The sequence below is a fragment of the Lytechinus variegatus genome, chromosome 12, assembly GCF_018143015.1.
Source record: "Lytechinus variegatus isolate NC3 chromosome 12, Lvar_3.0, whole genome shotgun sequence".
In the NCBI taxonomy this organism is placed as follows: Eukaryota; Metazoa; Echinodermata; class Echinoidea; order Temnopleuroida; family Toxopneustidae; genus Lytechinus; species Lytechinus variegatus.
In genome coordinates, this window is record NC_054751.1 from 5513941 (window position 1) to 5536935 (window position 22995).

The following is a 22995-nucleotide window of genomic DNA, read 5'->3' on the forward strand; positions in this document are numbered from 1 at the left end:
CCCTGCTGCTGGCTTACCCCTCCCAGTATTAAAGAGATATACAAACAGCACAAAAGAAATAGGAATAAACGAAGGAGATGAATGAAATAAGGTGAAATAGAATCGAGGAAAAAAATCGCGATAATGAACAGAAAATAATCGGTCGAGATTATGAAAGTGTAAGATTAGAAATATCAGTTTAAAAATGTGAATCCAGTGTCTAATCGCCTTTGCCTCCTCTTGTACCAATTGAAATAGACTAGGTAAGAAAATGTAAATGGGCAATTCCAGGAGGCCGTATGCGATCGCTACGCCCTATTGACTGCGTAAAAATAGGAAAAATGGAGTAACCAAAGAAGAGGGGGGAAAAAGGAAGAAGAGTGAAGAAATTGACAGACCTGCAGACGGGGAGAATATCTGCGTTTCAGCTAGTTCAATTTTTAAAAATAATGGTCCATTTCACGCTTCATACTTTCAATAGTTTAATCATAAGAAGATTGTGCACGCTGTTCATTTTTTACGAAAAATACTTTTTTTTCGTCCTTGATGTTTGAAAGAAGTAAGTTTGCGCTTCGCGCTCATATTTTATGTTTATGAGAAACATGCTCTGTGCACGACTTTTTTTCACGAAGACCTTTTTTTGTAAAGAGTCGTGGTGTAGTGGTTCTGACTCCCGCCTTGTAAACGGAGAGTCGTGTGTTCGATTCTCACCGCGGTCTAAACCGTCCTTTGGCAAGACGTACTGCATACCTTGCCACTCTCCACCCAGGTGCTAAATGGGTACCCGGTTGGAAGCGAAAGTTATTGTATGCTTGAATTTTTAGACCGGGATGAATGCAAGGAATGCTTCCCAGGGTGTGGAAATTGTGCACTTTTCATGCGGGATTGAAATGAATCCTGGGGTAAATCGTTTTGCCCCTGCTGTAAATCGTTTTGAGCCGTTCTGAGAAAAGCGATATTTATAAACTTGCTACTATTTATTATTATTTCTTATTAATGACACCTCATTTATGATCAAACCATCTGTTAATAGCTCTATGATCAAACAAAGTGCTTAAAATGTAATAGGAATATAAACTTGAATTTCAGTTTGGAATCTACACCTGTATTATTAATTTTGTTATGATATTTGTCCTATTTGTAAAGTCAAGCGCTGCCTATACGGTCCTTTTTTTAGTCGAGTACATTAAAATTATCTAGTTCATAATCAAACGTTGCATGAAACATCTTTTTATGTTCAGTACAGAATAAAATAATCTGCTCGCATCATTGCCAGTTTAACTATTGCAAGAAATATTTGGTAAGTCCACTTTTCAGATCAGTAGAAAATGCTTGAAATATTCCTCCTTCAAGTCTGTACCCCCCCAAAAAAAATCAACTCGTGCTTACGCTCGCGTAATTATGTTTAAAACACTGCTTGAAATACAAGTTTCTCAGGCATGTCAGGTTTGTTTAGTATATACTAATTAGGCCCCTTGACCCCGTACTTCTTTACTTTTTGTAATTTTCTTGTCTTGTATTATCCCGTTGCCCCATATAGTGCTTTTGCAAATGGTTTTTGCTACTTGTGTACTCGTTCCATACATATTAGCATTGGATCCACACATTCCTGAATCAGTCCGCTTGCCTTCCTATTCCAGTCCGAACGTTCCTGAAACAGTCCGCTTGCCTTCTTATTCCAGTCCGCACGTTCCTGAAACTGTCCGCTTGCCTTCTTATTCCAATCCGCATGGCTTCTTCTTTCCTTCTTGAAGCTGACCTGATTGCGGATGGTTTCCGGAAGACGCGGAAGGGTTTAGGAAGGGCAGGACATCATCAGGACATCGTCAGGACAGGGTCCCGAAGGTGTCAGGAATTCAATATCCGCGTCGAAATTTTGGTCGAGACCAAAATTTGGATCCGGACAAATTTTGATTTCCCGAACACCGGGGGGGGGGGGGGGGTGTTTCATAAAGCTGTTCGTAAGTGCCAGAGTTGTGCGTAAGTGCCCAGAGTTGTGCGTAAGTACTCCGAGTTGTGCGTAAGGTTGTGCGTAAAGTCGTGCGTAAAGATACGAACAACTCGGTCCGTTTCAACTTAAGAACGACTGCTTGGACTTACGAACGACTCTTTAAACCCCTTTTCCACTAGGGCCAGGACAGCGTCAGGACAAGGCGCGGAATGTAATAATTACAATCCGCGACCCTTCCGCAACCTGTCCGGACATTCCTAGGAGTGTCCGCACGCTGTCCTAAACCCTTCCTGGTGTTCGGGAAATCAAAATTTGTCCGCATCCAAATTTTGGTCGAGACCAAAATTTGGACGCGGATAATGAATTCCTGACGATGTCCTGATGATGTCCTGCCCTTCCTAAACCCTTCCGCGTCTTCCGGAAACCATCCGCAATCAGGTCAGCTTCAAGAAGGAAAGAAGAAGCCATGCGGATTTTATCAGGAACATGCGGATTGGATAGGAAGGCGAGCGGACAGTTTCAGGAACGTGCGGACAGGAATAAGAAGGCAAGCGGACTGTTTCAGGAACGTTCGGACTGGAATAGGAAGGCAAGCGGAGTGATTCAGGAATGTGTGGATCCAATGCTAATATGTATGGAACGAGTACACAAGTAGCAAAAACCATTTGCAAAAGCACTAGATGGGGCAACGGGATAATACAAGACAAGTAAATTACAAAAAGTAAAGAAATACGGGGTCAAGGGGCCTAATAAGTATTTACTAAACAAACCTGAGAACCTAGTATTTCAAGCAGTGTTTTAAACATAATTACGCGAGCGCAAAGCACGAGTTGATTTTTTTTTGGGGGGGGTTACACTTTGAAGAAGGAATATTTCAAGCATTTTCTACTGATCTGAAAAGTGGACTTTTAAAATATTTCTTGCAATAGTTAAACTGGCAATGATGTGAGCAGATTATTTTATTCTGTACTGAACATAAAAAGATGTTTCATGCAACGTTTGATTATGAACTAGATTATTTTTTATTGTACTCGACTGAAAAAAGGACCTTATAGGCAGCGCTTGACTTTACAAATAGGACAAATATCATAACAAAATTAAAAATACAGGTGTAGATTCCAAACTGAAATTCAAGTTTATATTCCTATTACATTTTAAGCACTTTGTTTGATCATGAATGAGGTGTCATTAATAAGAAATAATAATAAATGGTAGCAAGTTCATAAATATCGCTTTTATCAGAACGGCTCAAAACGATTTACAGCAGGGGCAAAACGATTTACCTCAGAATTCATTTCAATCCCGCATGAAAAGTGCACAATTTCCAGACCCTGCGAAGCATTCCTTGCATTTATCCCGGTCTAAAAATTGCGCTGGCAAATTCAAGCATACAATAACCTTCGCTTCCAACCGGGTACCCATTTAGCACCTGGGTGGAGAGTGGCAAGGTATGCAATACGTCTTGCCAAAGGACGGTCCAGACACACGACTCTCCGTTTGATATCAAATGCCCCCCCCCCCCTCCAAAAAGTGAGGGGACGCGTCGCCCCTGTCCCACTGGGATGTCCACCAATGTATGCAATTTGATTTGAAATAAAAGAAAATCCTATATAGTCTTTGTAGTCGAAGAAAACCAAAATAACACCCCTAAATTCATAAAAAAATATATGGATGATAATTTTCATGGAGTATTCGCAAGTTGTCCGATCGTCCTAGTCCTTGAATTTACCACTCGTGACGTTGTCCTAAATGTCTCCGGTTCTGTCCTAATACGATCTGCATGCTGTCCGCACCGGACAAGACCAGGAAGGGTTGCGGAAGCAACTTTTGTCATTTCGGCATGCTGTCCGCAACTAAATTCCGTAAAAGATTATGCAAATGATATTGTCCTAGGACACAACCAGGACTGTCTGCGTATTGTCGTAGGACACTCCTGGGACTGTCCTAGGACAAGATTATCTAAATAAATTTGTCGGCGTTCGGTGCGGACAGCATGCAGATCGTATTAGGACAGAACCGGAGACATTTAGGACAACGTCACGAGTGGTAAATTCAAGGACTAGGACAATCGGACAACTTGCGAATACTCCATGAAAATTATCATCCATATATTTTGTTTTATTAATTTAGGGGTGTTATTTTGGTTTTCTTCGACTACAAAGACTATATAGGATTTTCTTTTATTTCAAATCAAATTGCATACATTGGTGGACATCCCAGGGGGACAGGGGCGACGCGTCCCTTCACTTTTTGGAAGGGGGGCATTTGATATCAAATGCCCCCCTCCCCAATATTTGGAACGAGCAAAAAAGAAAAAAATGGAAAGAGAGGGAATAGAACCAGAAGGGAAAAGAGAAGAGAAAACGAAGAGGAAAAACAAGAGGAGAAAGACGAGTGAATTATATAAGATGAGGGGGAGGGGATTTCATGTCACTATGTTAAATTTTCGCTCACGCTTTGTGCTCGCATTGCCTAATCTATGAGATGTATAACTTGCTAAATAGACTTATATTGAACTTAAAAGATCAAGATTTGAAGTAAATATACCAAACATTTCTCGGAAATTAAGTTTTCAATTTGTTTGATTTACAAATAGATTTTATAGTTTTCTGTAAAATACCTATATTTTATGGTCTAAATATGAACATTTTTCGCTCGCGCTGCGCGCTAGCATTATTTGATTTGTCAAATAACTATTCTCTTCGTGTATTCCATATTTTTTTAAAAAAAATATCCCTTTTTAGGATGGTCTGATTGTGAATAGTATCAGCTAAAGCTGCTAGCTTGCATTTTGATTGGGGAGTTATGTATATCAATTGTAACAAATTATTTTAAATTCCTCTTTTATGACAGTTAACTAAAATTTTCGGCTCACAGTTTGCGCTCGCATTATTTTTGTTAAAAATATATCAACCCATGCATCCTATTCATGATAACAAAATGTCCAGTTATCTGACCTTAATATCAATTTCGCGCCCTCATTTGATTAATAAGTAATGTAACAATATTTTCATGATTTAAATAATCATTGTCCGTTTTTTTTCAGAATGGAATATCGACAAGTTTCTCTCGCTTAGGAACATAGTCATCATAGTCATACGAAGACAAAAAATGTCCTTAAAATGTCCCGGCCGCAACTCAAAATATATGTAATGATAAAAATATAAACTTGAGCTTCGCATTCGCATCATTTATTAAGCGAGATCAATATCCAATTCGTAACTGCGCTTAAATTCTTTTTTTTTTAGATTTGAAAATCAAATCTTTAGCTCGCTCATCGCGCTCTTATTATTGATATTATGATAAAGAATGTAATTGGAATGTCCAGATTCTAGGTCTGGATCTAAACACACGCACGCATGTTTATGTATTTTTATTATTAATGTAGGAATATTATCCATCTATCCAATTATCCATCCTTTTCCTGATTTACAAAACGTGATATGTCGAATTTCGTTTCGGCTCGCGCTTCGCGCTCACATCAAGTGTATAGTCATACTCCTTTCCTGTTCATGCTTTTAAAAGGTGCTTAGAATGCCCAATATTTAGGAAGGAATGTACAAAAAAAATGTTCAGCTCGCGCTTCGCGCTCGCATTATTTGATAGTTGAAATATGTAGGATAAAGGAAAGTGTGTTAGCGGTGTAATGTAGTATTCACTTTTTGAAAGCAGATTTTGTGCATTTTTATACATAACAATAAATTATCTCGGATCTTGATTTTTTTCAACTAAGGTAACTTTAAAAAGACTGCATGTGTTCATAGCAAAGTCGGGGCTCTCTTTATGACATTACTTTCTTATAATTTTTCTACAAATTAATACATTATCATATTCAATTCAATTCAATTCAATTTTATTTATTTCACTTCCATCAAACAAAAACAAATTGTATACCATATATATAAAAATAAGTATTTGTATCCAATGCAAAGAAACAAAAATAATAATACATATGTTGTGGAAAAAACTTACACGATTTGGGCAACACATTGGAGGTTTTAACTATTTTTCAATAGAAATTAAATTAAGATGGAAATGGAGGGACCCACTAAAAAGCAATGCTTGTACAATGTGGGCCCCTCAAAAATAGATAACAAAACCATTAACAGAGTACAAATGCAGACATATGTAATCAAATGAGAAAAAAATAAAAAATAAATGAGAGAGAAATAATACTTACAAAATATAAAATACGAAGATATCAAAAAATATAGTTTGTATAGGATAAAACAAACCGTCCTGAAATATATCCAAAAATATATCCACCCTTCCCACCCCCCCCCAAAAAAAAAAAAAAAAAGAGAAAGGGGAGAATGCCCTGAGAAGATGGATGGGTGCTGCTAAACGTAGGTAGAACACATGCCATCGTGGACTCAAGCAAACTGGATTCAATGTGTATAAAAGGAGAAAAAAATATATAAAATGACCTGGAAAGAATAAAATGCGCGAAAAATGTGATTGATGCCGTAAATAAATAAGCGGTAGGAAAGCGGATAAGCGGACAGGAAAGAGAAAAAAGATGAGAGGATAGACACAAATAATATATGAGGTTAAAAACCGAGCACAATTGGGAAGGACTTGTGTCAGATTTTTTTTCAATTAAAAAAGGGATGATTTATGTTTTAATTATAGTCTTAGTAAAAATGATGACTAACCTCTTGACAGAGATGATGAATAAGATTTAATTTGAGGATACATTATAAGATTTTAATAGAGATAATTTGAATTTAGTCTTAAAAGAGTTCAAAGATTTTGCAGTTCTTATATCATTATGAAGTGAGTTCCATAACTTCGGTCCCTCATATATAAATGTGTTCTGAGCCAGCAAAGTTCTTAGAAGTGGTAAATGGAATTCACCCAATCGCCTTGTTGGATAGTTATGAATGGATTGATTTTTTGGAAACATTGAATGAAATACATTTGGGAGGTTGTTATTGTTATAATTGTACATAAACTGACTGAGATTGAACAAATACAAGTCTTTAATTTTCAATATTTTATGTTCCAAAAATAATGGGTCAGTATGAGACAAATATGCTTTGTGACATATGACACGAAGAGACTTCTTTTGTAATAGGAGTAATTTGTCTAAGAGTGTTTGATGTGTGTTGCCCCACGCTAAAATTCCATAATCTAAATAAGGTAATATAAGGGATGAATATAATGTAAGCAGGGACGATAATGGCAAACAAAATTTAAGCTTGTTAATTATACCAATGTTGCGTGAAATAGTTTTACATATGTTATCTATGTGGAATTTCCATGAGAGCTTATTATCGACTGTTATTCCAAGAAACTTAATATGGGATACATTTTCCAAGGGAGTTCCATCCAAAATAATATCAACAGGAAGTGTATTAATAGAGTTGCTAAACAACATATATTTTGTTTTTTGTAAATTTATTGACAATTTATTTGCTCTTATCCATTGGGTGACATTTTTTTAGTTCAGAGTTGATTGTATTAGCAAGGTGAAGAGGATTTTTATGTGAAAAAAATAAGTTAGAGTCGTCCGCAAAGAGAATGAAAGAAAGAACATTTGATGATCTACAAAAATCATTAATATAAACTATAAACAAAATCGGGCCTAAAAGACTACCCTGTGGAACTCCACAATTATTTTTTTTCATTTGAGAATTGCATCCGTTTAAAAAGACATACTGCTTCCTATTCAAGAGGTAGTTATGTATATAAATATACAACAGAGGAAGAAAACAGGAAGTAAGGATGCAAATTGCATTCGACAGGCACATGCGGATCAAGGGGTGAGGTGGTCTTGCTCCCCCTTTAAGAAAATACAAACAGAAGAAAAATAAGTGAAATGGAAAGGGAAACTTAAAAAAATGATATGGTGGAAAAGAAAAAGGGGGTGCCGTGCTGATGCGGCCCTCCTCTCCCTGCTGCTGGCTTACGCCTCCCAGTATTAAAGAGATATACAAACAGCACAAAAGAAATAGGAATAAACGAAGGAGATGAACGAAATAAGGTGAAATAGAATCGAGGAAAAAAATCGCGATAATGAACAGAAAATAATTGGTCGAGATTATGAAAGTGTAAGATTAGAAATATCAGTTTTAATTTTTAGACGAAAATGTGAATCCAGTGTCTAATCGCCTTTGCCTCCTCTTGTACCAATTGAAATAGACTAAGTAAGAAAATGTAAATGGGCAATTCCAGGAGGCCGAATGCGATCGCTACGCCCTATTGACTGCGTAAAAATAGGAAAAATGGAGTAACCAAAGAAGAGGGGGAAAAGGAAGAAGAGTGAAGAAATTGACAGACCTGCAGACGGCGAGAATATCTGCGTTTCAGCTAGTTCAATTTGTAAAAAATAATGGTCCATTTCACGCTTCATACTTTCAATAGTTTAATCATAAGAAGACTGTTCATTTTTTTACGAAAAATACTTAGGTCTTTTCTTTTTCGTCCTTGATGTTTGAAAGAAGCAAGTTTGCGCTTCGCGCTCATATTTTATGTTTATGAGAAACATGCTCTGTGCACGACTTTTTTCAGGAAGGCCTATTTTTTTGTAAAGAGTCGTGGTGTAGTGGTTCTTACTCCCGCCTTGTAAACGGAGAGTCGTGTGTTCGATTCTGACCGCAGTCTAAACCGACCTTTGGCAAGACGTACAGCATACCTTGCCACTCTCCACCCAGGTGCTAAATGGGTACCCGGTTGGAAGCGAAAGTTATTGTATGCTTGAATTTGCCAGCGCCATTTTTAGACTGGGATGAATGCAAGGGAAGCTTCCTAGGGTGTGGAAATTGTGCACTTTTCATGCGGGATTGAAATGAATCTTGGGGTAAATCGTTTTGCCCCTGCTGTAAATCGTTTTGAGCCGTTCTGAGAAAAGCAATATTTATAAACTTGCTACCATTTATTATTATATCTTATTAATGACACCTCATTCATGATCAAACAAAGTGCTTAAAATGTAATAGGAATATAAACTTGAATTTCAGTTCAAGCGCTGCCTATACGGTCCCTTTTTCAGTCGAGTACATTAAAATAATCTAGTTCATAATCAAACTTTGCATGAAACATCTTTTTATGTTCAGTACAGAATAAAATAATCTGCTCGCATCATTGCCAGTTGAACTATTGCAAGAAATATTTGAAAAGTCCACTTTTCAGATCAGTAGAAAATGCTTGAAATATTCCTCCTTCAAGTCTGTAACCCCCCCCAAAAAAAAAAAATAAACTCGTGCTTTGCGCTCGCGTAATTATGTTTAAAACACTACTTGAAATACTAGGTTCTCAGTTTTCTTTAGTATATATTAATTAGGCCCTTGACCCCGTACTTCTTTACTTTTTGTAATTTTCTTGTCTTGTATTATCCCGTTGCCCCCATCTAGTGCTTTTGCAAATGGTTTTTGCTACTTGTGTACTCGTTCCATACATATTAGCATTGGATCCACACATTCCTGAATCACTCCGCTTGCCTTCCTATTCCAGTCCGAACGTTCCTGAAACAGTCCGCTTGCCTTCTTATTCCTGTCCGCACGTTCCTGAAACTGTCCGCTTGCCTTCTTATTCCAATCCGCATGTTCCTGATAAAATCCGCATGGCTTCTTCTTTCCTTCTTGAAGCTGACCTGATTGCGGATGGTTTCCGGAAGACGCGGAAAGGTTTAGGAAGGGCAGGACATCATCAGGACATCGTCAGGACAGGGTCCCGAAGGTGTCAGGAATTCAATATCCGCGTCCAAATTTTGGTCGAGACCAAAATTTGGATGCGGACAAATTTTGATTTCCCGAACACCAGGAAGGGTTTAGGACAGCGTGCGGACACTCCTAGGAATGTCCGGACAGGTTGCGGAATGGTCGCGGATTGTAATTATTACATTCCGCGCCTTGTCCTGACGCTGTCCTGGCCCTAGTGGAAAAGGGGTTTTAAGGGCGGTTTTCCACTAGGGCGCGGACAAGACCAGGAAGGGTTGCGGAAGCTACTTTTGTCATTTCGGCATGCTGTCCGCAACCAAATTCCGTAAAAGATTATGCAAATGATCTTGTCCTAGGACACAACCAGGACTGTCTGCGTATTGTCGTAGGTCACTCCTGGGACTGTCCTAGGACAAGATTATCTAAATAAATTTGTCGGCGTTCGGTGCGGACAGCATGCAGATCGTATTAGGACAGAACCGGAGACATTTAGGACAACGTCACGAGTGGTAAATTCAAGGACTAGGACAATCGGACAACTTGCGAATACTCCATGAAAATTATCATCCATATATTTTTTTTAAGAATTTAGGGGTGTTATTTTGGTTTTCTTCGACTACAAAGACTATATAGGATTTTCTTTTATTTCAAATCAAATTGCATACATTGGTGGACATCCCAGGGGGACAGGGGCGACGCGTCCCCTCACTTTTTGGAAGGGGGCATTTGATATCAAATGCCCCCCTCCCCAATATTTGGAACGAGAAAAAAAATAAAAAAATGGAAAGAGAGGGAAAAGAACCAGAAGGGAAAAGAGAAGAGAAAACGAAGAGGAAAAACAAGAGGAGAAAGACGAGTGAATTATATAAGATGGGGGGGGGGGATTTCATGTCACTATGTTAAATTTTCGCTCACGCTTTGTGCCCGCATTGCCTAATCTATGAGATGTATAACTTGCTCAATAGACTTATATTGAGCTTAAAAGATCAAGTTTTGAAGTAAATATACAAAACATTTCTCGGAAATTAAGTTTTCAATTTGTTTGATTTACAAATAGATTTTATAGTTTTCTATAAGATGACTATATTTTATGGTCTAAATATGAACATTTTCCGCTCGCGCTGCGCGCTAGCATTATTTGATTTGTCAAAAAACTATTCTCTTCGTGTATTCCATATTTTTTTTTTAATATCCCTTTTTAGGATGGTCTGATTGTGAATAGTATCAGCTAAAGCTGCTCGCTTGCATTTTGATTGGGGAGTTATGTATACCTGTATCAATTGTAACAAATTATTTTAAATTCCTCTTTTATGATAGTTTATTAAAATTTTCGGCTCACAGTTTGCGCTCGCATTATTTTTGTTAAAAATATATCAACCCATGTATCCTATTCATGATTACAAAATGTCCAGTTATCTGACCTTAATATCAATTTCGAGCCCTCATTTGATTAATAAGTCATGTAACAATATTTTCATGATTTCCTAATAATCATTGTCCGATTTTTCTCAGAATGGAATATCGACAAGTTTCATATCTCGCTTAGGAAGATAGTCATCATAGTCATTTGAAGACAAAAAATGACCTTAAAATGTCCCGGTTGCTACTCAAAATGTATGTAATGATAAAAATATAAACTTGAGCTTCGCACTCGCATCATTTATTAAGCGAGATCAATATCCAATTCGTAACTGCGCTTAAATTCTTTTTTTTAGATCTGAAAATCAAATATATTTAGCTCGATCATCGCGCTCTTATTATTGATATTATAATAAAGAATGTAATTGGAAGTTCCTGATTCTAGGTCCGGATCTAAACACACGCACGCATGTTTATTTAGATACGAATCTTGTGCCAGTTTCCGATCAGATTACCAAATATTATTATTAATGTAGGAATATTATCCATCTATCCAATTATCCATCCTTTTTCTGATTTACAAAACGTGATATGTCGAATTTCGTTTCGGCTCGCGCTTCGCGCTCACATCAAGTGTATAGTCATACTCCTTTCCTGTTCATGCTTTTAAAAGGTGCTTAGAATGCCCAGTATTTAGGTAGAAATGTAAAAAATGTTCAGCTCGCGCTCGCATTATTTGATTGAAATGTGGAGGATAAAGGAAAGTGTGTTAGCGGTGTAATGTAGTATTCACTTTTTGAAAGCAGATTTTGTGCATTTTTATACATAACAATAAATTATCTCGGATCTTGATTTTTTTCAACTAAGGTAACTTTAAAAAGACTGCATATGTTCATAGCAAAGTCGGGGCTCTATTTATAACAATACTTTCTTATATTTTTTTTTACAATTTAATACATAATCATATATTACAACAGAGGAAGAAAACAGGAAGTTAGGATGCAAATTGCATTCGACAGGCACATGCGGATCAAGGGGTGAGGTGGTCTTGCTCCCCCTTTAAAAAAATACAAACAGAAGAAAAATAAGTGAAATGGAAAGGGAAACTTAAAAAAAAATGATATGTCGGAAAAGAAAAAGGGGGTGCCGTGCTGATGCGGCCCTCCTCTCCCTGCTGCTGGCTTACCCCTCCCAGTATTAAATAGATATACAAACAGCACAAAAGAAATAGGAATAAACGAAGGAGATGAATGAAATAAGGTGAAATAGAATCGAGGAAAAAAAATCGCGATAATGAACAGAAAATAATTGGTCGAGATTATGAAAGTGTAAGATTAGAAATATAAGTTTTAATTTAAAGACGAAAATGTGAATCCAGTGTCTAATCGCCTTTGCCTCCTCTTGTACCAATTGAAATAGACTAAGTAAGAAAATGGAAATGGGCAATTCCAGGAGGCCGAATGCGAACGCTACGCCCTATTGACTGCGTTAAATAGGAAAAATGGAGTAACCAAAGAAGAGGGGAAAAAAGGAAGAAGAGTGAAGAAATTGACAGACCTGCAGACGGGGGGAATATGTGCGTTTCAGCTAGTTCAATTTGTAGAAAATAATGGTCCATTTCACGCTTCATACTTTCAATAGTTTAATCATAAGAAGATTGTACACGCTGTTCATTTTTTACGAAAAATACTTAGGTCTTTTCTTTTTCGTCCTTGATGTTTGAAAGAAGTGAGTTCGCGCTTCGCGCTCATATTTTATGTTAATGAGAAACATGCTCTGTGCACGACTTTTTTCAGGAAGGCCTATTTTTGTAAAGAGTCGTGGTGTAGTGGTTCTGACTCCCGCCTTGTAAACGGAGAGTCGTGTGTTCGATTCTCACCGCGGTCTAAACCGTCCTTTGGCAAGACGTATTGCATACCTTGCCACTCTCCACCCAGGTGCTAAATGGGTACCCGGTTGGAAGCGAAAGTTATTGTATGCTTGAATTTGCCAGCGCAATTTTTAGACCGGGATAAATGCAAGGAATGCTTCCCAGGGTGTGGAAATTGTGCACTTTTCATGCCGGATTGAAATGAATCCTGGGTAAATCGTTTTGCCCCTGCTGTAAATCGTTTTGAGCCGTTCTGATAAAAGCGATATTTATAAACTTGCTACCATTTATTATTATTTCTTATTAATGACACCTCATTCATGATCGAACAAAGTGCTTAAAATGTAATAGGAATAAACTCTTGAATTTCAGTTTGGAATCTACACCTGTATTATTAATTTTGTTATGATATTTGTCCTATTTGTAAAGTCAAGCGCTGCCTATAAGGTCCTTTTTTCAGTCGAGTACATTAAAATAATCTAGTTCATAATAAAACGTTGCATGAAACATCTTTTTATGTTCAGTACAGAATAAAATAATCTGCTCACATCATTGCCAGTTTCACTATTGCAAGAAATATTTTAAAAGTCCACTTTTCAGATCAGTAGAAAATGCTTGAAATATTCCTTCTTCAAGTCTGTAACCCCCCCCCCAAAAAAAAAAAATCAACTCGTGCTTTGCGCTCGCCTAATTTTGTTTAAAACACTGCTTGAAATACTAGGTTCTCAGGTTTGTTTAGTATATACTAATTAGGCCCCTTGACCCCGTATTTCTTTACTTTTTGTAATTTTCTTGTCTTGTATTATCCCGTTGCCCCATCTGGTGCTTTTGCAAATGGTTTTTGCTACTTGTGTACTCGTTCCATACATATTAGCATTGGATCCACACATTCCTGAATCACTCCGCTTGCCTTCCTATTCCAGTCCGAACGTTCCTGAAACAGTCCGCTTGCCTTCTTATTCCTGTCCGCACGTTCCTGAAACTGTCCGCTTGCCTTCCTATTCCAATCCGCATGTTCCTGATAAAATCCGCATGGCTTCTTCTTTCCTTCTTGAAGCTGACCTGATTGCGGATGGTTTCCGGAAGACGCGGAAGGGTTTAGGAAGGGCAGGACATCATCAGGACATCGTCAGGACAGGGTCCCGAAGGTGTCAGGAATTCATTATCCGCGTCCAAATTTTGGTCTCGACCAAAATTTGGATGCGGACAAATTTTGATTTCCCGAACACCAGGAAGGGTTTAGGACAGCGTGCGGACACTCCTAGGAATGTCCGGACAGGTTGCGGAAGGGTCGCGGATTGTAATTATTACATTCCGCGCCTTGTCCTGACGCTGTCCTGGCCCTAGTGGAAAAGGGGTTTTATGAAACACCCCCCAGGAAGGGTTTAGGACAGCGTGCGGACACTCCTATATGTCCGGACAGGTTGCGGAAAGGTCGCGGATTGTTATTATTACATTCCGCGCCTTGTCCTGACACTGTCCTGTCCCTATAGTGGAAAAGGGGTATTAACAGTAATTGACCAAAAAGGCGAATTTTACATCTTCAGATTTGATTTCTTTCCCCCCAAACCGCTTGCTCGCTACGCTCGCAGAAATGAAACGTAAATATATAATTTATCAATCAGTGATCCCTTAAAATTTTTTGCTCAATTCAATAACTACAAAACACACAACCTCTTTACACAGATGATAACCTCATGGTGAAAATATATGTTTGCACCAAATTGCCCCTATTGGCCCCTTTTTGGGCTTTGCCCCCCCCCCCAAGCAAAATATGTCCCGCCACCACTGGTTGAAACACGCATCGTCTTCATGGCTAACTGCAAAAAGTTCTTTAGATCAGGTCAGAGCTTATATAATTAAAATTTCTGTTTGCGCTTCTTGTTCGCAGTTATTATCCAAAAATTTATTTACATAGGTATCTCGTTTTGAAGATCACAAACATAATTGCCCATCATATTAAAAAAAAATATATAGCTCGCGCTCGCATTATTTGAAAAGAGTTTATCATGTTATTACATATTTACTTTATTTTATAAGTATAAAGCTAATTATTGACTGTTAGGACTACCCTTTCAAAGAAACAAACAAAAATCAACTTTAAGCTGCCGATCGAGGAAAATATGGCTGAAAAAAAATCCCCCCCCCCCTGTTTGACGAAAGTTGGATCCGCCGGGAGGGAGGCAGGGGGCACTTGCACCCCAAAAATGAAATAAAAAACAGGGAAATTAATATTTTCCAAAATGGGAAAGTTCCTTTTTCAATTTTTTTTTAAGTATACAAGTTAAGTTAAGTTTTCATGAAGGCTGGAATAATGCAAATTTTCAGCTTGCGCTTCGCACTCTCATTCGATTGGTGAAATATGCATCCTAAAGAGGTCACTAAATGCTTTCTTTAACAGGTTCCTTTTCTGGTCAGTATATTTAAGCTCGCGTTTTGCGCTCGTGTTATTTTTTTAGTTAGACTCACATATTTTTAATGACAGCAGAAATCTGCTCGGATTTTTACAAACTTATTTTTATTTTTTATTGAATTACCCTAAAGTTTTAGCTTGTGATTCACGCTCGCAACACCTCGCAATAATGCCATTTAAAGAATAATTGACCCCCAAAAACGTTTTACAACTTCACCTTTGAATTTGTTTTACCAAGCCGCATGATGATAACATGGGCGTCAGAAGAGGGGGAGGGAAAGGGGGACACCCACACAAATATAACAAAAATATAAATAAATAAATAAAATAAAGGTGGGGGACACAATAAGGCATGTCCCACAAATTTCTCGAAGTCTTGTATTTATGGTGGTTTTTTTTTACTGACAAAAGTATCCGCCTAATAGTTTTCCTAAATGGCAACAATGCTTAAAATTTTCATTTTCAGCTCTGAATATTGAAATGTCGGCTCGCGCTTCTCGCACGCATCATTTAATTAGTGAGATTCTTATCCCCTTGATGAAATCCTAGTAATAGTCAAGCTCGTTCATCTCCGCCTCATTAACTGCTTAATAAGGTAAGCATTTATTTCACGATTACACATTATAAAATGCCCAGTTCTTACATTTTTATTTACCAAAAAAAAATCGTCTTCATGAATTTCTTACAAGTCAAACAATGTTTAAAACCTTCATTTTCGGTTCAGTGTATAGTGTAAACATGCATAAAATTTCTGCTCGCGCTTCGCTCTCGAATTATTTCATCGGTGAGATGTGTATCCTTTTCATAAATCACCGCAATCAATACCAGGGGCCCGTTTCATAAAGGGCTTGGAACTGTTGTAACTTTGCCATTATGGTAACTACCATGGTAACCTTGATTTTGATTGGCTGCTGAGCCTCGTTACCAATGGTAGTTGCCATTATGGCAAAGTTACAACAGTTGCAAGTCCTTTATGAAACGGGCCCCAGGTCCCCTTTTCCAATATACTGAAGAAAAAAAAATCAGTCGCATATATTGTTTACTTAGATTTCGTTGATAAAAACGAAAAGTGCTTAAAAATCCCAATCGTCAGGTCGGACTATAAAGAAATCGCGATTTGCACTCGCATTTATTGTTTAGTTAGGTACGCATCTTGTTTATGATTACAAAAATTCTCAGAATGTTCGAAATTTCAGGTCAAACTTTATGAAATATAAAAAACATTAAGCTCGCGCGCGCTTTGCGCTCGCATTATTAGATACCTTATTTTGTTTCTTGAGTAATATAACGCTCGTGAATACTACAATTCTGAATGTTCACAGAGGAATCATAAACAAACGAAAACCGAAATATTTCATGATAAAATGGCAAATGGATAGTGAGTGGGTGACGACATTGATTTCGTCATGTACACAACGTCCGTATTATAAAGATCTCAGAAATTAAAGGGTGGAAATGGGTAAATCACCCTTTAGGAGAGCCGAGGGGTGATAGCGGTTTTTTTTATAAGGGTGAAAAACTCCTTGGTCCTTAATTATCCACCCTTTTCACCTTTTATGCAGTTTACGATTTCTCACTCTCTACCTGCTCGTGGTCAGCTGTTGGGGAAATCTACTTGACGGCAGTGCCGAAATATAAAGCATTCAATAATTTCAAATTCATCAACTGCAAGTTTGGGGCTTTTGGGTGAGAAAGTTATCCCTTAGAATGGCATATTCTTAATTCTTCTTCACCTTCTTCTTTCTTTTTATTATACTCTATTTGTATATATCATCTCTATATCTTTTCTATTGCTGACAGTAAATTCTGATTTTTTTTGTGTAAAAGGCATGATTTTACATTTTATCATCGTAATTTTATACATGTCGAGGACCCCACTGGAAAAAAAGCTTTCGAGCTATCGTCGGCTATCCTGTGTAATTAGCCTACTGTATAAATGTTGTGATGACTTGCCAAATAAAATCAATAAAAATCAATCAATACAACTTGTATCTTAAGTAGGCCTACCCGTGTATAGTGCTTTATTATAAAATTTATTCAAAAATTTTCTACCAAGAACTAAACTAATATTCATGACGATGTGCATGTAACTGCAGGTGCGCCGGAACACTTTCAGTTTTAGGGGGGGGGGCAAAATCTCGAAGGGGGCACAATATTTTTCACAGCGTGAGATATTCAGTTGCCGCGGCCAGGTACACTGACCTAAAAGAGACATTTTAAGGACAGTGCCATTAAACGGATATGTATCTAACTGATCAAATAAAGCGAGCGCGAAGCGCGAGCTGAAAATTTTTGACATTCAGACCTAGAAAGTGACATTATAAGCAAATTTGTTTAATCATGTTACATACCTGTCTCGCTAAACAAACAATAGGAGCGCGAAGCACAAGCTATTTTTTTTGTATATATTCACCCCAAACAGGAACATTTTAGGGAATGTATTTTAGGAATCAATTAAGAGTATACATATCTCACTATATTCATCGAATGTGAGTGCGAAGCGCCTGCTGAATTTTTTTAAGAATTATATATATAAACACAGGAAGCACTTGTAGTTATTGTAATCATGATTATCATACGCATCTCACTAATCAAATTTAGGCAATTTAGACCCGAAGAGGGGCATTCTAAGTTTGTAGGAATTCACTAAGACCATACGTATGCCAAAATAATGATGCGAGCGCGAAGCGAGAACTGAAAACTTTTGATATTCAGATCAAAAAAGGGATATTTTGAGAATTATTTTTTTAAAAAGAATCCAGTAAATGTATACATATCTCATCATAGTCATCTAATGCAAGTGGCAAGCGCTTTCTGATTTTGTTAGAATTACATCTAAACACATGAAGCACTTTTTGTAGTCATACATAATCATGATTATCACACGCATCTCACTAATGAAATATTGCGATTGCGAAGCGTGAGCTGAAAGTGTTGATATTCATATCAGAAAAGGGGACATTTAAGGAGTGATTTTAGGAATTCATGAAAAGCAGACATACCTCATCAATCCTTTAATGCGAACACTTGCACGGGCAGGAAATGTTTTACATTAAGACCTTAAAATGGGGCGATTACTTTAACTGGTCATGATAAAGAAGCATACGTCACTACATAATGCTCATAATTTGGAATGTTGAATCATCTCCCAACATATTCTTAAAGATTATTTAAAATCTTTTCTTTTCATAAACATTTCCACGTTTTGCTAGTCTATATTGTTGTATGTAATTGCCGATGATCATTTTTTTAAAATATATATTTCAATATTTATTGAATAGGTAAAATGGCGTATGATCACTTCGTAAAGCAGTTTCCAATAATCACGATCCCCCTTTTTAAAATCTCATCTCACCTTTAACCACTCAGCAAATGAGTTTTCATTGAGCAGATCTAGAATATATATAATCCCTATCCCTATTCGCTCTTTTATATATATATATATATATTTCTACTAATCTACCAAAATCTGTATCAGGGAAAGTACGTGGTTATTTTCAACATTTTCAAGATGGCGTCCAAGATAGCTGCCATTCTCTGAAATTGGATACAACTCACTCATTATCTATCCTATAGAATCCTATTCATATTCCACTTTTCTAGGGAGTAAAATAATCTGTTGATACAGGATAGAGTGAATGATAAGCACTCCAGAGTACCTGAAAAATCCAAGAAGGCGCCCAAAATGGCAATTCATCTATTAGTTACTTAGGTGGCGTTTTAAATTTGGTTTCTATTCAGTAGTTTTAAGGGTGAAGTAGTACATTGGAACAAGTTACAAGGACAGTCAGTGGTCTTAGAACTATCTTTTTATGAACCCACTTACTTCAAGCTGCAGCTCCTCACCGAAGGTGGCCCGATTCTGGATTTTATGATACTGATGACCGTCGGGTAAGCATTTGAGACAGATGTAGATTTTACAATCCTCACAAAAAACATCTTTCTTCTCCAGTCTGTGGAAGGAACATTTCTTAATGGCATCCTGCATGGAAACAATATCGTGACCTTCAAAGACACTAAGATGCTCATGGCAATACCGGCACTCATCACACAAGTGGTCATTACAAGTTCTGCAGAATGAAACAGCATGTGGCTTAGGCTTGCAAGAGGTGCATTTTGGGCGGATCCGAGCAGTGGTTGCATTTGCTCCTCCATTTTTCGCCCGGTAATCGTCCACGAATTTATTAACCGTTACGTTTGCAAGCAAGCCATCGACACGGTTCGCAGACAAATTAGTGTTCTTCTGACAGAGAGGACAGATCATGTAGTTACGGTCCTGGTGAGACAGGTCGTAGGTCTTCAGACAGTTCCTGCAGAATGTGTGTCCGCATGATGTCAAGATGGTTGCTTCAGTGAAGATTCCGAGACACATTGGACATGTAAGATTCCTCAAGGAACCTGTGGCATCTCCTCTAGTCGCAGCCATTTCAGCCATAAGAAATTAGAATTGTTTATGCAAGTTAGAAAGAAAATAAGATTGAGATCTCAGCGACGTCTGACGAATTTGAACTATATATGTTTTAACCGCCAAATTATTTGTGATCTCAAACAAAGTCCAAACTGTTAACAGTTTGGACTTTGTTAGCATATCGTTATTATGACGAGGCCTGATTGGTCTACCCTGTTATCGTTGCTTCTTACTCCGCGAAGGTTCAAATGTGTATTTTCGTGGACTGCACCAAGGTGGGAAAACCCACCGATATAAATAAAACTGGGTTTTTCCACCACCTGACGCCCGTATTCAATTTGTCGTGAGGAAAGGATGTCAAAATGAATGCGAGATTGGTGTTGCGTGCACTGTCTTTCTTCCCCACTATTGTTCGATGAAATTCAAATATTGATTCAATTATCTATTACCGAATAATAAGGTTCGTATCGCATCGTATAATAATTTGAGATGCCAATTTCAAAGACCAGCTATGCGTGAGATTTTTTGTGAATCTGAGTGAGATCACAGACATTGTGTACAATGTATATGGGGATAGGCTGTGATAGTTGCGTGAGACAGAGATTTGAGGGGATGAACAAGAGTCCAAAATGCTTAAGTCTCACGCATAATGCGTGAGACTTGGTAGCTCTATCCAAAGTTATTCATACTGTAAATTATTTTATCGAACAAATAAGTCACGGTGGGATATCCTTAAAGCAATTCCTTAAGGGCTCACAAAAAAATATAATTATCAGCTTTAATATCTGTAAATTTGAAATGAAATAAAAGATGCGGAATGAAAGAAGGTATTTTTTTCATTACTGAGTGTTTTTTGTTTTATTTTGAATGTATTCAACTGACTCTGAGCAGAACATCATCTCTATTTAAAACTTCCCACCGAAATATCCGACATTTTATGAGTTAGCAGTAGACGATCTCACCACATGGCCTACATTCATGGGGGGGGGGGGGCACTCAGTATATAATGCATAGTGGGTATGTGCCGCGGAGGGGACCCCCATTTTCACACTCAAATTTCCGTTCCAAGGCATAGCATTTTTGCCTTGTTGAGAAAAAGAACAAAGAAAGCCGCTCCAAGGCATAGCATTTTCTTCTTATCGAGAAAAAGAAGAGAGAAATCCGCTCCAAAGCTTCGCATATTTTTCGTTACGCCGCTGCGATCGTATTGACAGAGCCGCAATTTTGGTGAAAAGCGGCCGCAGAGCTCCCCGGCGGAGGCCGCGCTAGCTGCATCATGCACATGACCGTTCCATAGGGATGCATACGCACTCGCACGCTGGCGATCCGTTCCAAGGACCTCCGTTTTCACAAACATTTGTCGTTCCGAAGCCCGTTTCGAGGACCCTCCTTTTTACAATAAGCCCGCTCCAAGGCCCCCGTTTTTTGTCTCGCCCGCGGCACACCCCCACCACTTTTTTGGTCGAGTGCCAGCCCCCCCGGGGTCTAATGCCGTTCCGTCTGTTTGAGCATTTCAGTTATCACCCGTAACTTGTACCCGGGGGGGGGGGGGCACTTCCATTGACGAGTGGATACCATGCGCGACCACGAGGTCTTGAAAAGCATCGGCGGATCCAGGGGGTGGCGCAGCCCCCCCCCCTAATATTTGAGCGGGCCGCTCAAAATAATAAATAAAAATAAAGTAAAAGAAAGAAAAGGCGCTGCTTGAAAAAATGAAAATAAAGAAAAAAAGAAAAGGCGCTGCTTAAAAAACAAGTGGAATGCCTCTGGCCGTCTCACCTGCATCACGCGGTTCAATATAGCAGCAGTGCTGACTTTGAATACTACTCTAACTCGCACAAGATGTTCAGTGATACATGGTTACTCTTATGTCCACTTTTTATGAACTAGACCAATAAACTTACAGAGATATGATGGTTATTCAACAAAAAACCCCAACATGGCCAAAGTTCATTAACCTTACATGACCTTTGACCATGATCATGTGACCTGAAACTCAAACAGGATATTCAGTGATACTTGATTACTCTTATGTACAAGTTTCATGAATCAGATCCATAAACTTTCAAAGTTATGATGGTAAATTCAACAGATACACCCAATTCGGCCAAAGTTCATTGACCTTTGACCTTGGTCATGTGACCTGAAACGTGCACAGGATGTTCAGTGATACTTGATTACTCTAATGTCCAAGTTTAATGAACTAGCCCAATAAACTTCCAAAGTTATGATGGTAATTCAACAGATACCCCCGATTCGGCCAAAGTTCATTGACCCTAATGACCTTTGACCTTAATCATGAGACCTGAAACTTGCACAAAATTTTCAGTGATGCTTGATTACTATTATGTCCAAATTTCATGAATCAGATCCATAAACTTTCAAAGTTATGATGGGAATTCAACAGATATCCCCAATTCGGCCAAAGTTCATTGACCCTAAATGACCTTTGACCTTGGTCATGTGACGTGAAACTCATGCAGGATGTTCAGTGATACTTGATTAACCTTATGTCCAAGTTTCATGAACTAGGTCCATATATTTTCTAAGTTATGATGACATTTCAAAAACTTAACCACAGGTTAAGATTTCGATGTTGATTCCTCCAACATGGTCTAAGTTCATTGACCCTAAATGACCTTTGACCTTGGTCATGTGACATGAAACTCTAATAGGATGTTCAGTAATACTTGATTAACCTTATGGCCAAGTTTCATGAACTAGGTCCATATACTTTCTAAGTTATGATGTCATTTCAAAAACTTAACCTCAGGTTAAGACTTGATGTTGACGCCGCCGCCGCCGCCGCCGTCGGAAAAGCGGCGCCTATAGTCTCACTTTGCTTCGCAGGTGAGACAAAAAAATATACACTGATATAACATTAGAAACAGTAAAGAAAAGACTATCCCCCAGCAAAGCACAATCATCTTCCTTATTTTTTCTTTTAACTACCCTTTTCCCAACAACTTCGCTGGTAGTGCAGTGCGCTGTCCTCATCTCACTGACGCCAATCAAGAATAATCAGCGCCACCTTAATCTAAATCAGCGCCGAACAAGAATAATCAGTGTTATATTTGGTTATAAATCGGCGCCAGTCAAGAAAAATCGGCACTGCCAGAGTCTTAACCGGCGCCGATCAAGGATAATCATCAGCGCCACCTATATCTAAATCGGGGCTGGTCAAGAATAATCAGCGCCATCTTGTTATAGATCGGCGCTGCCTGAGTCTTAACCGGCGCCGATCAAGAATAATCAGCTCCACCTAAATCTAAATTGGCGCCAAGACAATCAGCACCTGGTTAAAAATCGGCGCCAGTCAAGAATAATCGGCGCTTCCTGGTTCTAAATCGGCGC

At 38.2% G+C, this 22995-nt stretch overlaps 1 protein-coding gene across 1 annotated transcript in view; it reads right to left on the minus strand.

The window, feature by feature from the left end:
• The window catches only part of LOC121425274 (transcription intermediary factor 1-beta-like), a 50445-nt gene extending 30786 nt beyond the window's left edge, over positions 1-19659 (minus strand). Inside the window, exon 1 of the mRNA XM_041621299.1 lies at positions 19060-19659. Coding sequence (XP_041477233.1) covers positions 19060-19659 — 600 coding nt within the window. The remainder of the gene's footprint in view (positions 1-19059) is intronic.
• Between the last annotated feature and the right edge of the window lie 3336 nt (positions 19660-22995).